The sequence below is a fragment of the Mauremys reevesii genome, linkage group 18, assembly GCF_016161935.1.
Source record: "Mauremys reevesii isolate NIE-2019 linkage group 18, ASM1616193v1, whole genome shotgun sequence".
Taxonomy (NCBI): Eukaryota; Metazoa; Chordata; order Testudines; family Geoemydidae; genus Mauremys; species Mauremys reevesii.
This window is the reverse complement of record NC_052640.1, coordinates 1,076,510-1,091,438: the sequence shown is the minus strand read 5'-3', so window position 1 is coordinate 1,091,438 and position 14,929 is coordinate 1,076,510. Positions and strand designations below refer to the sequence as shown.

At 42.2% G+C, this 14,929-nt stretch overlaps 1 protein-coding gene across 1 annotated transcript in view; it reads right to left on the bottom strand.

Annotated features, from left to right (window-relative positions):
• Positions 1–2,338: 2,338 nt before the first annotated feature.
• PITPNB (phosphatidylinositol transfer protein beta) overlaps positions 2,339–14,929 on the bottom strand; it is a 73,908-nt gene continuing 61,317 nt past the window's right edge. The window contains exons 9-12 of the mRNA XM_039505066.1: positions 14,717–14,827; positions 9,775–9,897; positions 5,182–5,267; positions 2,339–4,255 (exon numbers count right to left, since the gene is read on the bottom strand). Of these exons, the coding sequence (XP_039361000.1) occupies positions 5,220–5,267; positions 9,775–9,897; positions 14,717–14,827 (282 nt within the window). The 3' untranslated portion in view covers positions 2,339–4,255; positions 5,182–5,219. The remainder of the gene's footprint in view (positions 4,256–5,181; positions 5,268–9,774; positions 9,898–14,716; positions 14,828–14,929) is intronic.

The following is a 14,929-nucleotide window of genomic DNA, read 5'->3' as shown; positions in this document are numbered from 1 at the left end:
CAGGGATCAGCAACCTTTGGCATGTGGCCCATTAGGGAAATCCGCTGTCAGGCTGGGACAGTTTCTTTACCTGGAGAGTCCGCAGGTTCGGCTGATCGCAGCTCCCACTGGCCATGGTTCACCGTTTCAGGTCAATGGGGGTGGTGGGAAACGGTGTGGGACGAGGGATGTGCTGGCTGCCGCTTCCTGCGGCCCCCATTGGCTTGGAATGGCAAACCACCACCAGTGGGAGCTGCAATTGGCCAAACCTGTGCATGCTGTAGGTAAACAAACCGTCCCAGCCCACCAGCGGATTTTCCTGGCAGGCCAAGTGCCAAAGGTTGCCGATCCCCGCAGTAGGCCAAAGGTTCTACTGGTTTTCTGTTACTTCCCCAGTGCAAGCTGAAGCTGCTGATTAATCTATACAAGACTTGCCTAGTTTGGGTTCAATCTACCCGAGACACCACCTCCCCCACAATTTTGCAACAGCAGAGACTCACCAAAATGCCCAATCCAATAGCCCTAGATTTAAACAACAGCGGCACAGAGTTCATCGGACAAGGCCCTTAGCACTAAAATTTGATTTCCCTTTGGGCTAGCAGAGCCCAGAGCTGCCCTTCGTGGCAGGGTCAAAGGCTCATCCACTTACTGAGGCGTCTGTCAGAGCAGGGCAGGGAGCAGGGAGCTGATTAGTCTGTATTATTTCAGTCTTTATGCACACACTTCCAATTCTAGACAAGCATGTTCTAGAAATAAAAAGTCATGGGCAGCTTTTTGTCAGCTGGCATATCACCCCACAACACTACTGCCCCCATGACAGGCGCTGAAACATGCATTGGAATATTCTCATGACTATCCCTGCCCTAAAACCCACGTGAATTAGCAGCTCCTCTGAGCACAGTGCTATTACCATGACCACAGTGGTCATGCTTTCCTGCCTCCACAATATTTCTGGTGTCATGTATTAGCACAGAATTCGCTAGAACACTGCTAGCAGCCACAGGTCAAAAGATGTGGCAATACAATGCACTGTCCTTAGCATGAACTGGCTACCTTCTACTGCATGCTTTAGATGGACTTTAAGGATATGTCTACATGGGGATAACAGAACCATGGCAATGCTGCAGCTGGTCTGGGTCAGCTGACAGGCTCGTGGGGCTAAGAGTCACTGTGTAGATATTTGGGCTTAGGCTAGAGCCTGAGCTCTGGGCCTCTCCCCCCTTGCAGCCCAAACCTGAATGTCTACACAGCGATTTTTCAGCCCCAGAGCCCAAGCACCATGAGCCTGAGTCAGCTGACCTGGGCCAGCGGCAGGTTTTTTATCCCTGTGTAGCCATATTCCCATGCCAGTCCTGATGGGGTATCAGTCTTGGAAGAGCTTTTGCAAAACCAAACCAACCCAGGCCTCCATTAATGCTGTGTCTGATGTAGGAGTAGGGCTGCTTCCCCCAGCCCTGCATAGCTATAATTTGACAGTTTGATATGAGAGAGAAACAACAATCAATGTCAGTCTCAGCTATCTACTCGTCTGCGTCTTCCAAAGCATGTTCATTTACTCCATGCCACTCCTCGCATGTGGAACATTCTGCCTGAACTTGGGGAAGTCACTACCCTTTTCCTTGAAATCCCTCCTGCACAGTCACTCCTGCTAGCGTGCCCACAGGAACCTGCCAAGTATTGTCCATTAAAATGTCATTTGAAACAAGATGCAACAAAAGCATAAGCTCTTCCGGGCATGGACGCTTCCTTCCTTTGCATCTGCACAAATGCTTAGCACTATAGGATCCTCAGCGGACCTTTGAATGCTACTGCAATAACTTGCAGAAAACACGACTAAACTGCTAGGAGGGAGATGATCATGCTTTCTGTACTGAGGTTGAAGAAATTTCGGCCCTGTCCACATCAGTGACCAAACTGTTCTAGTTACTTTGAGGGGTTCCTTGGGGAGATGGAGGAAACAATGTTGAACATCACGATCCAAACACATAGCTCATTTTCTACTGCAGACTGTGCCACTGTTTCCAGACAAATAATTCCTAAGGTGAACACCAAAAACCGATCAGTTATCAACAGAACACACAAAATACAGCACTGCAGCAACACAATCAGTTGAACAGTACACTCCACAACTATCAATAAGATTTCACCTAAATATTTATATTACTCAGTTCGGATTCCAAGTATTTCAAGGCTTTCCATTGGTATTCGAATTTTTTTTTTCTTTTTCAGCTTAAATGACTGAAGAGCATCAGATTTTTAACCATCTCATACAGAGTTTCCACGGATCAAGAGAATTAAAATGGCAATATGAGAAATCCACAAAGTGACATTGATGATACCCAAGACACAACACAAAGGATATTTTATGATCAAATTTATTTAATTACATTTCATTGACTGTTTTACTGTAGTTCACATCAGAGACTGCCAAAGTAAACTAAACATTTACATTCACTACAAAGTTCCCTCAAATTTTCATAGCTAGTCCAAAAAAAAACAAAACAAAACAAAAAACCCATGAAAACGATAGGGGTTCCTTTCCCTCCTTGGAATGTATTCTAGCTCCCATTGGTGAGAGTAGGAGTTACATTCCTGCACTGAAAAGAGAACTGAGCCCTTAGTTTCACAAATTTGCAAAAACCCTCCTTGTAGCAAGTTGTATAAACATGGTTTAAAAGTTTTTACAAAACCAATCTTCTGCTGGTACAGAGAATAGACATCTATTTTCATTGCTAGGCGAGAAAGGACTAACCAAAGACTGACCTTGTAGCATGGAAGATAGTGAGGCAATAATACAGTACAGACATACAAAAAATCCATGTCCACTTGTCTGACCGTCATTGCAGGTGATGGACTAGGTGGGCTAGTCATATTCAAAGCCTGATCTGCTCCCCTTGAAGTCAATGAGAGTTTTGCCACTGACTGTAAAGGAAGACGAATCACTCCCGCTATCAGCTAATTAAATAAGCAATTATTCCCAAGTGTCTGGTGTGGGTGTGGGGTTGAAAAACTAGACAGAGATCCTTCAGCAAACCTCACCCTACAGAGGCTTCTGGGAGGAAACCTTACCTAACTAGTGGTCCTAAAAATAAGTTGTTCCTGATTTAACAAGCATTTTGATAATAAATCTATGATATGCTTCAATTGGAATATTTTTCTTTAAAAAAATCATGAAGACAACTTACTATTTGAGAACTATCTAAAAAAGGCCTTTATTATACCATCTTTCCTTTTATGTCTACTTCTAATAAATCAGAGAAGCATCAGATGCTACAATTTAAACTTTCATCATATCTGAAAGTGAACATCTTTTTTAAAAGTGAATTTTCAACATGAAAAGAGCTAAAAGTCACCGTTATATTCCATTGCGCAATCTGTGTGAAATTGAGACCATTTGCATAGTTTCCAAATGAAAACTTTGAAAAAAAATAATTTCAGAAATCAGTGTTATTCTAGGGAAGTGCTACACCTTCAATTAAACTACACAGCCTAAAAGATACTTTAAAGGCTCAATACCGGTATTGTCAGTTATTTTGTCTGAAAGCCTCCTGGAAAATTGTTCGGTTCAAACTGTTATAAATCACAAGCCTTTTTCCTTAATTTTGCCAATTTTTAATGAAGAAAACATTTGAATTTCAATGTACAAAACTCCAATAAAACAGGTAATTTCTTTCAGCAAGATGGGTAAAAGTTGGGCCATTATTGTATTCCTCATTCAACAGCAAAAGTCTTCCAATTCTCACAAAGAGGAAAAAAAATCTTCTCATTTGACTTAGATGACAATCCAGAAATAAATAGGTATAAATACATTCATAGTTCCTATTCCAAAATCACATAGGGAAAACACAAAATTTAAAATTACTTTATCTGAATTTGTTGGCTTATAATGAGATAGGCAAATTATAGCAGAGTGATTCAAGAGGGGAATAAAACAAAGGTAGAGAATAAATTGGTCCAGTACTGACATTCAGGAAACATACCAGTTAGCATAATTCTGCAGTCAATTTATCCTTTAAATGACACTACTCAGTCAATTTGTATTTGCTTCAGATATTTATAATGAAAGCAGTTTTCTTTGTATCTTTGCTGAAGATGGGTATAGTACCCTGGAGAAACTGTAACAGCCCTCAGTATGCGTGTATGTATATATAATTATATACAGATAATCATGCATCCACACACACATCTGTGTATTAACACAGCAAGGGACAGGTCAGATCCATCATCATTCATCATTGGCAGCACTTGTTCCTCTCACTTGGCCTTGATTACGTAGCTGCAGAAAAAACAAAAGATACAATAAGTGCTAACAGTTAAAGTAAAATTAAACTCTAAAAATGCAGATTTTACTAATTCTCTAAGAAAAATAGTTAGTGCAGTGCAGTCAAACCTTCACCAGCATTGAGTTGGATCATATTGTATCAGTTCAAGTTTTCTAGGGACTCTTTTAGATTGGCTATCAGTCTTGTGATTAGAACAGCAACTCAGACATCAAAAAGCACTCCCATACGCTGGATCGCTGGGATTTGAAGTTAGCTGCAGATACAGGATCCACCATTAAAGGCATGTGAGAAAATGCTCAGAGCAGGAAACATGAACATTAAAAGGTACTGGGTGTGAATATAAAGGTTTGGACTTCTGAGGAAATTAGTCCCTGGCGGCAGCATTTTAGGGAATTTTTTTTTCTTGAACTGGGAAATAGATTGGCGTCCCCTCCACACACCCATTTCGACTGTACAGGTTTTCTAAATGCAGTTATATTTTCTTTAACCACAAAGAGGGTCTAATACAGCAGCAAAATGTCACTTTGTCCAGGAAGCCTCTTGCAGGCTTTGGAGCCTAAGTGTCCTGAAGCCAAAGCACACATCAGGAGACAAACTGTAGAGCCTGCACTTTGAGCTTCTGCACCAGACAAGCATAAAGTATGATGTGATAGCTAGCTTGTGCCACGATTATAGCATCCTACTGACTGAACTGAGCATGTGCCCAGAGCCCATCATGATGCTAAAAGCATGCTGAAGCTCTCAAATGAATCCTAGCCATGGGGCTGTTGTCCTGCTGTTGATTTTGTCAAAGCAGGGGGAGCAGCAGGGGTTCAGTCCCAAGAAAGGAATCTGGCTGCACCGCTTTAGAATAGTTGTTCCACCAGTAACGCCCATCACCAGAAAGGATTCCTCCTTTTTCTCCCAGGAATTCACTTACACAGCTTGATTTTGCCTCTGAACCTACAGAGGATTCCTCTAGACGTCAGCAGCCACTGTGCCTCGAACGGAACCCTTCTTACGCATCTAAATGTAAAATAAAACTGTAAGCTATCAAATAAAGAACCTGTCATGAGGTTATTAGGAGAGAACTAAATGGCTCAGAGCCAGTCCCAGGTCCAGCTGAAGGTGTGAGGAGGCTAGGTGGAAGGGGCACTCTGTAGGACAGGAAAGTCAGAGTGAGCAATGTACAGCTGCTGTAAAGGGAGGCAGCCTCTCAGTTCCTAAGGGCCATCTGAAGCCTATACCAAACTGCTTGAAGCATACAGCACTTCTCCTGTTTCTCAGGGCTGAGGGAGCACAGTTTTGGCAGTTTCAAGCTGCTTCCTTCTTATGCTCTGATTAGGATCCACACTGTCCAGCAGTCAGCTGATGGAGAGGGTTTAATATGGCAGAAGTGCTCTGGGTGTCCACAGGGTCAGATCACATAAGGAGAGCAATTGTACAGAAGAGCAAAATAGAGGTAAGTGCAGAAAAATTGTGAACAGGATGTGAGGCAAGACTAGAAACCCACTGAAGAGGGATGAGAAAAGGCATCCAGGAAGCAGCAAACAATGGATAGTAAAGGAAACAAAGACTGACAAAATGAAAACACAACCAGATGAGGAACTGGAGAACCAAGAAAATCTAGCAGAGAATCTAATGAAGTAAAGAAAAGTAAAAGATTTTAAAGAAAGCAAATAGTAACAGAAAGCAACACAAGAAAATGCAAAACTGCCAACCCAATTAGACACTGGGCTGCTTCCTGCAATTGTTTCTTTATAACAACATAAAACTGCAGACACCAGTGAGCTCCTGGACTATATCACCAGGGAGGCTGAATACTGCTCAGGGCTGGAAGTGCAAGGACATTCCTATCATGCTGAGCATCTCATCACTGAGCACCCTTCTCTCTGGTGTCCAAGCCCATAATAGTAAGTGTCAGCCTTGAAGTATCTGAGTTTTAGTGAAAACTACCATTTGCCACAATATTTCAGCAAGTGGCTAGTTAAATGTGGCATGTGGAGAGCAGAAATTCTTTTGGGATAAAATTAAAAGGAATGTTCAACTTATATCGTGGGTGACCCAATGTGTGGTTACACTCTACCATTAGGTTATTGCCCCTCAAGAGGATACCCCCATCATAAAAATCTTCTTGGAATGTGTTTTGTAGGTGCCTGCAGATACCTCTATTATGTTAGTAAAGAAAGAGCAGTAAGAGTATTTAAAACAGCAGGAGCCAACCCTTTCTATGTGGCTCACAATAAGATATTCCAGCTACAAGACCACATGTTTTTTAAACAGTCACCAGAGAACACATTTGAAAAAAAAGTGATGTAATAAGTTATCGTGAGGAGCTTTAAATCTACTAAATCTAGAGAGACAAAACCATCTGCTTTATTCTGCAAAGAATGAAGGGGGAAGTAAAAGCCAGTTTCCAGGACAGACAGACACAATCCTTAAAAAAAGACGAGGTTAAAAGTTATATCCTGAAAACAAGAAAACCAGGTTTAACTTCAGTATGGCAGATAAGAGCTAATGTACAGCAAATATTTTAGGGATTGAAGTATTTGCTAGTAGAGTGACAGAATGTAAGTAGTTACATGGCAGTGAACACAAACAGAAAAGTTACTGGTAATTTCTCTTTAGCCCATGTTCTTTTATTCCCAGTTAGAGGAAAATCTTCACAAACTAGCATGTACTTCTGGAAGTAAAAGATCAGGGAACACATTCTATTTATGTGAAATATTTGTGAATCTGAACATTTGATCTTTGAGATCACTTTTGCAAAGTCAAAAAAGCAGATACTCACCTATGAGATATCTATCAACAGGTAGCCTCCTCCACAAAGACAAGCATCTACAGTCCATGCAGACACAACAAGGGGAAGGTTTAGGGAAGTTTTCCATGATCTCTGAGGCTTGTCCTACACATACCTGCGGTGTGCACACCTCATACTATATTTTCCTCTTTCCCAGAGAAACTGGATGATGTCTGGCCCATACCAGATCAGGAACTGAGGTTGTTAAGAAAAATAAAATAAAAGACAACCCTTCTGATGAACTCCTTAAAGATAGGAAACCACTTTTCCTCTTTCACAGATCCCTACTGATGGAACAGTTTCCCAAACTCGTCAGTCTGGGATAAAGTGGGAGTACAAGGGGAAATTCAGAAATGATTTCTTTTGGAAATAATTAATGTAGAGATGTCCTACCATAACAAGCATCCACTTTCATATTGGCATCTAGGCAAAAGTGTTCCTAAGGGGAGGGAGATATCCATCTTATTCCAAAAAGAGTTTCTGGGATCTGCCAAAGCAGCCCCCCCTTCTTCTGCCTTACTTGACGAGGAAGGACATTTCACATCCAGCTGTGTTGATAAAACAGCCAGCCAATTTATTTTCCCTTGGCTTAAAAGTTAGGAAATATGGGAAGGCATTTAGAACCGGAGTAAACAGACAAATACATTTCTTCCACCCACTCCCTCTACAGGGTCAGTAAATGGGGCATTTTGGCCCTCAAAGGCAAAACAGATCTCTCATATTGCAAATACACAGTTGAACATTGTCTGAGTAACCATACATAATGCTTCTGAGCCATCATGATTGTGAAATTGTGCTTGAAAAAAAGCTTATTGCTGAGAGCCATTGTTGGGCATAACGAGGTGTCCTTGTGGCACCTTAGAGACTAACAAATTTATTTGGGCATAAGCTTTCATGGGCTAGAACCCCCTTCATCAGATGAATGGAGTGAAAAATACACTAAGCAGTATAAATATTAAGCATGTGGCCTTTGGAAACTGCCTCTGGCTGTGGCTGTCTGACAGTCTCTCCATATTTTGTCCTTAAGGTGGTTGGGTTTGTTGCCATCTACAGGTCTGAGTAGGAAATTCCAGTCATCCTGTATTATACTAGTGCTAACTCTTAAAGGAAGATCTGGCATCTAAGACGGCTCAGGAATACAGCAAGCACTTAACTACTAAAGGTAATCAAGGCAATACCCAATTCTGTGATCTGAAAACCCTTGGTCAATTGGGGCAATGTAATTGGCCATTCTGAAACCAATGATCTGTAGTTTATCCAAAAGAGAGAATATTTTGACACAGACAGACATTTCTCAGCATCATGTGGTCACGTACTGTACTTGGCATTCTATATGGCTAAGACATACAAGACAGTGTGCCCATCCAATGGTCCAAGAATCAAGTGTCTTGTAAGAGTGAGCAGAGTGAAGGATATCTGGCCTTTTACTAAGAACTGATCAAAGCTGATCTCAGGGACTCCTGTGCTAAAAGACGGATTCCTACAACCTCTCCAGCCTCCAGAGCAGAGCCGGTCCAAACTCCCAGGTTAGGAAGGTTTGTTGGGCTCATGGGGATGAGCAGAAGCATCTCTATTCCTCCTCAAAACCATTTCCCCACAATGCAACCGGCAGTGTATAAGGCTGATCTAGCCAGACTTGCCCAGGGTAGCTCTGGGGATGGGGGAGTCAGAGGTGGTGTTCATATCAATAGCAAAGCAGGTCTGCTTGACCTGAGCAACAGTTTGTACTGGAGAAGAACTGGTATTAATAGCAATACTGGGTCTGTGGCAAGAAAGCCAAACTATTTCAGGGTCTCTGGCAGCCCGAATGCGTTGAAGTCTTACAGCTCATTACTCTGCATATTTGAGCAGAACCAGAGTGCTAGGAGAGACCGCAATCCAAATGGGTGCTGGGCAATAAGGCGGTCAGCAAACACCTTACAAAGTTCAAACTGTAGCTTTGGCAGATGCTAAAAAAATCAGAGTGAGACTCAGAATTCACAGAGAAATGCTCATAGTGGGAGAACCACAGCCTGAAAAATGACTTTGCAGCAGAAAGGTCCTTTCCTAGCTAGTTCCTCAGCATCTGAGAGAAAAGGGAGAAAACTGCTTGAAGGATGAGCTTCCTTTCAGATACCTCTGGGACCATACAGACAGGTCAGACGATGACCATTCATAGCCTCTAAGACACAGAAGGCTGCAACACCAAGTGCTTGTTAATTCTCTGACAGATTTTTTTCAGAAAGGAGTTTCTCAATGTCTATCATGCTTATCAAGACAAGTCCAACTGCCCTCGTGTGAGGCACACACTCACTTCAAGACATGTTTGAAGGGGAAAATAATCAACTAATTACAGCTTGAAAACTAAACAAAACAAGACACTTACGATGCAGAAGTGAGGTGACAGCTCCAAGGTCCGACTGACAAGTGGTGAAAAGGGAGCTGTGGGATTGCGTGCACTAGGTATATAATACAAGTGGAAAGAGATGCTCAGTGCAGGCATTCAAGACATGGGATACTTACCAGAAACATTTACATTTCAACAACTCCTGGCTCTTTGCAGCATGGTATGCAGAAGCTCCACGAGCATGGCTCTGTGGAGGAGATCCAGTGAAGAGCATAACATTTATCACGTTATCCCATAGCACACAGAGTTGGCGGGATGGACACAAGCAATTTATGTAGCCTCCGATTCTTATACAGCCCCAACTACCATAGAGTGTACATTTATAAACAGCTTCAAAACATTCTTACCGCTTCCAGCTCTCGTTGGGTTTCATCCTCCATTCTCCTGATGTCTTCCATAGTCAGATCAATCCACTTGTCAATCCAACAAAACAGCTGGCGATGGAAGTTGGTAAATATCCTCTTTTCTTGCTTTAAGGAGACAAAGCAACATTAGAAAATATGCTCATGATTTATCAATAAATGTCCAAAGGAGAATTGAGTTAAATTCTAAAGGACGTTGCAGCTATATAGTCTAATGCTCTTTATTTCACAATGGCACTATCCAGCCTCCCCAGACTCTGGGGTTTAAGTTAAAAAGATTTTACATCTCTTCTCTGCCTCTCAACAAGGAAAATGAAATGCACTTTGTAAAAAAAATTTCCTAGAAAAAATGTTTGGCAATTTTGCTACTTGTAAAGGTTGTGGATGCATTCTCCAAAATACATTTACTCCACTGAATCTGATCCTAGACAGAATATACATACCACACAAGAACACTAATGCATGAGCTACATAAGGGACAGAATCCACTTTTAAAAAACCCACAGCTACTGTACAAGCTCAGTAATAAAAACATCTGTGGTAAAATGAGGTGAAGAAAAAAATGGCACTGGGAATTCAGTAGGTGGCACACTTACACTCCCAGCCTCCTCTCTGTCCCCCTCGTATTAGAACTGAATTATGTCCTGATATGGTGCATGGAACAATTGGCTGCTGCAAAGTGCATCTTTAAGAGACATAACCGTGCACATGCAAGTCAAATTAAGGATTCCTTGGCACCTTTAGTTAGGAGTTAAAGGGGTTAGCCTCTATGTCCTGACCAGTTCCAGTTTGGGTATTTCCATCTGTCTACTATATTTAAAGTACCTGGCAATTTCTTTTGGATATTGCATTTCTGCCAGTCCTATACCATCTGTAGTATTGCTCTGTTAAAGAGCTGTAATTGTCTAATTCAAAAGTGGCTGTAGCAATTCCTGTACAGTTTGTAGTGCTGTGAGAGCTTTCAAGTTGAAAAAGTAAGATAGTGTTCTCATATCAATGATACAAACTCATATGCTGGTCATACCCTACAGGCAAGAAAGCCGTAGATTAGTGCTATGATCTCAATGCATGCTGCTTTCCCAGAATTCACTCAGAACAGCTTCAGGTAACAAGAGGAAGTAAACATTGCAAAGTGTGACAAAACTAGCTCTCTGTGATCCCTCAAGGTCGAGGATGATCTCTTTCATAGATTTTATTTTTCATGGGTCCTTTGGTGACTGAGGAGCCCGATTCTTGAGCCACAGGCTCGTTAGCAGACACTGCAGGTGGTGTTGGAAGACAGGGTTGGGCTGTGATTGCTGCATGACAGTTGTCTTTCCTTTCTTTTCTGGAGTCTTCCTACGACCAAGGCAAGGCGATTTTCCTAAAAAATGGATGTTCCCTCTGTCAAGTCTTCACCAGTTATCCCTATCCTGGGCTGCTGTCTCTCAGTATGTGGTGTCGATGCCATCTCTCTTGATGTTTATCTTAAAGGTGTCTTTAAAGGGTTTCTTTTGGCCTCCCCGTTTCCTCTCTCCTTTGGTGAGTTGGGGGTACAGCAGTTTTGGTAAGCGTACATCAGGCATGCGCACACAGTGCCCGCTCCACCTCAGCTGGTGCTGGATAATCAGGGCCTCAACGCTGAAGATGTTGGCCTCTGTGAGGACACTGATATTAGTGTGATGATCCTCCTACTTTATGTTGAGAATCTTCCGAAGAAAATCCTGGTGTTTGAGGTTTTTCCAGGTGTTTTCTGTACGTCATCCAAGTCTCACAGCCGTAGAGGAGATTTGGGATTACAACCGCTTTATAAACAGTCTAGTATGTGTTTCGATGTTGTGATTGTTTAACACCTGACAAGACAGTCTGCCAAACGCAAGGCTGACACAGCGAATTCTGTGCTGAATCTTGACGTCTATATCTGCCCTATGTGAGAGATGGCTGTCAAGATAGGCACAGTATTCTATGTTTTCCAGTTCTTTGTTGATATAGATCTTCCTTGCTGGATCTGATGATTGACCGGGGACTGGCTGGTGGAGAACTTTTGTTTTGCCGATGTTCAGAGTTAGCCGTAGGCTTCTGTAAGCTTCAGAGAAGTCATTAAGGGCTGTTTAAAGATCCTCTGAGTATGCAGCTATAGCACAATCATCTGTGTACTGAAGTTCGGTTATTGTTGCTGATACTACTTTAGTTCTGGCACGGAGATGAGGGAGGTTGAATAGGTTGCTGTCAGTTCGACATATGATGCCAATGCCCTGGGGTAGACGGTCTTGGATTAATGTTTTCATAGCGGCTAAGAAAATGAAGAGAAGGGTGGGTGCCAGGTCGGATGACAAAGGGCTCAGAGGTAGAGCCACTACACAGGATGGAGGCAGTCATCTGGCCATGAAGAAATCTTACAATGATAAATTTGCTTGGGCAGACAAACTTTGACATGATTTTCCATAGAGCCTCACGGCTGACAGAGTCGAAGGCTTTGGTCAGATCAATAAAGGCCATATACAGTTCCTAGTGTGGTTCTTGACATTTTTCCTGGATCTGCCTGGCTGCGAAAATCATGTCTGTTGTACCTCGTGATGGTCTGAAGCCACACCGGGACTCCGGAAGTACTTCCTTTGCAAGAGGGAGCAGGTGATTCAGTAAGATTCTAGCAAGAAACTTCCCAGTGACGGAGAGGAGGGCAATGCCTCTATAGCTGCCAGTCGGCCGTCTCCCTTTTTGAAAATGGTGACTATATTCGCATTACATAAGTCACCAGGGATTTCTTTGATGCGCCAGATTTTGAGGAGCAGCAAGTGAAGCTTGTTAGTCGGTGTTTCTTCCCCCACTTTCAGTACTTCAGCTGGTTTGCCATCAGGGCCTGGGTGCTTTATTGTTCTTAATTTGTTTAATTGCTTTGCAGACCTACTCAGGTGCTGGTGGGTTGACAAGTGTTTCCCAGATTGGGTGCTGAGGGATGGAGTCAATGGTGTCGTCACAGTTGATTCTCGATTTAGAAGCTTTTGGTCATGTTCCTTCCAGTGCTCTTTGATGGATTCATTATCTTTAAGAAGGGCACTACCATCTTCGTATCTCAGAGGTGTGAGGCCACATGAGCTTGGTTCGTACAGGGTTTTTGTGTCTCAAAAAAAGCTCTCCATATTATGTCTGTCAGTAAATGTTTGGATTTCTTTTGCTTTGCTCTGTCCTTCCCACCATTCGTTTTTGATTTCTCGGATCCTCCTTTAAACTTCAGCTTTGAGTAGATGGAAAGAGCTCTGCTTCTGACTAGATAGTGGTTGGTTTTGCCACTTGCAGAAAGCTTTTTCTCTTCTGCTTCAAAACGACTGTAATCTCAATGTTGTTGTCAAATCATTGGTCTTGCTACCCCTGTCATCAGGACTGGATTCCTCGCAAACCTCATGGATGGTTGTTTTAGGTCTTCCCAGCCTTCTTCAACACTTGTGTGGTCATTTCCAAGTGTGCATATGGCCAGTTTTTCACTGAGGAATGTTTGGAAGTTCTCTTGGTGCGCTGACGATTGAAGTCTTTGGCTGTTGTATTGCCATCTGTGTGATTTGGGATTGCTTTCTATGTTTCAGTGCAATCCTGATGGACATGACTGACCTTACCAGGTGGTGGTCAGTCCAGCAATCGTCTGCACCTCTCATGACAAAGGTGATTTGGACATCTCATAGATCCTGTGTTCTTACAATGACAGTCTAGAAGGTGCCATTGTTTTGAGCAGGGGTGTTGCCAAGTTGTTTTGTACTTGTTGCTTTGTCAGAAGATTATGTTGGTGATCACAAGATCATACTCTGCACATTTCTGAGTAGAAGGATGCCATTGGAATTGGTCTTGCCCACTCCTTCCTTCCCAATGGTATTACTCCATAGGTTAGAATCTCGGCCAACTCTTGTGTTTAAGTCCCCTAAGAGGATTATCTTATCTGTTTTTGGAATGGTTGACAAAAATTTATCAAGGTCAGTGTAGGAGGATTCTTTCTGTTCTTCAGCATCAAAAGTTGATGCATATGCACTGATGATAGTGGCAAATGACTTATTGACCAATTAGATGTGGAGGGTCATAAGGTGCTTGTTGACGTCAAAGGGGAGCTCAGTCAGGCGGATGACTAGAAGGTTTTTGATTGCAAAGCCAACACCGTGTATTCGCCTGTCGCTTGCTGGTTTTCCTTTCCAGAAGAAAGTGTAAGTACCGCCCTCTTCCCTCAAGTGGCCTTCATCTGCATGTCTTGTTTTGCTGACAGCAGTGATGTCTATGTTCTCGGGCAGTAATTGCTGTTCCGCATTTGGGTCTTTCACTTTTTGATTAGTGTAGCAGCGTAAGGACATTCCAAGTCGCAAGATACATTTTTGTTTTTTGACCACATTGGGAGTGATCCCTCTGGACACTTATCCAGTCAGGTATGGTGCAGCTTTTAACTAAGTCATTGGTATATGTTACATTTTGCTTTGTAATCCCTCAATCTCTGTGGCTGTTGTACAGTTTAATGTTACCAAAAAAAAAAAAAAAGCATGAATACTACAGGATTAGTAGCAACCAAAAATAAGAAACTTTCACAAGACTTTTGGTGCACATACTGCTGGAAAAGCATCAAAGCACTCATGTTTTACGTACATAGATTTTTTTTTTTAAACTAGAGAGAATAATGGAAGCAAAGGACATTCCTAAGTGCCATATACATTTAGGCCCCAATCCTGCAAATACATGTGCTTAACTTGACTATCATGAGTACTTCTGATGAAATCAATGCGCCTACTCACAGAAGTCAAGTAAAGCCATAAGTGGCTGCAGCTTTGGGACCTTAGAAGTCAATGGTTTGATTTGCTGAAAAATTGAATGGATCAATGTCTTCGCTAACATTTAATTTTAATGGAAGAAAAATGTACCAACTTTTCACTTTTTTTTTTTAAACTATGCCGCAGAGTATTTAAAAAGCAGCTCTTACCTTCTGGATAAAGTTTTCTACTTTGTTCTGTAGTCCCCACCATTTAAATTTGATAGTCACCAACTTGTAAGCACACATTTTAGGGCAGTCTTCATCAGCTGCTAGCTCTTTCTGTTTGTGGAGAATTGAGGGGGGGAGGGGAATATCTTCATTTAATGTTAGTGTTTGAATAAAAACTTGTTGGCATGGAAATTTATAAATGTGAACAAACAA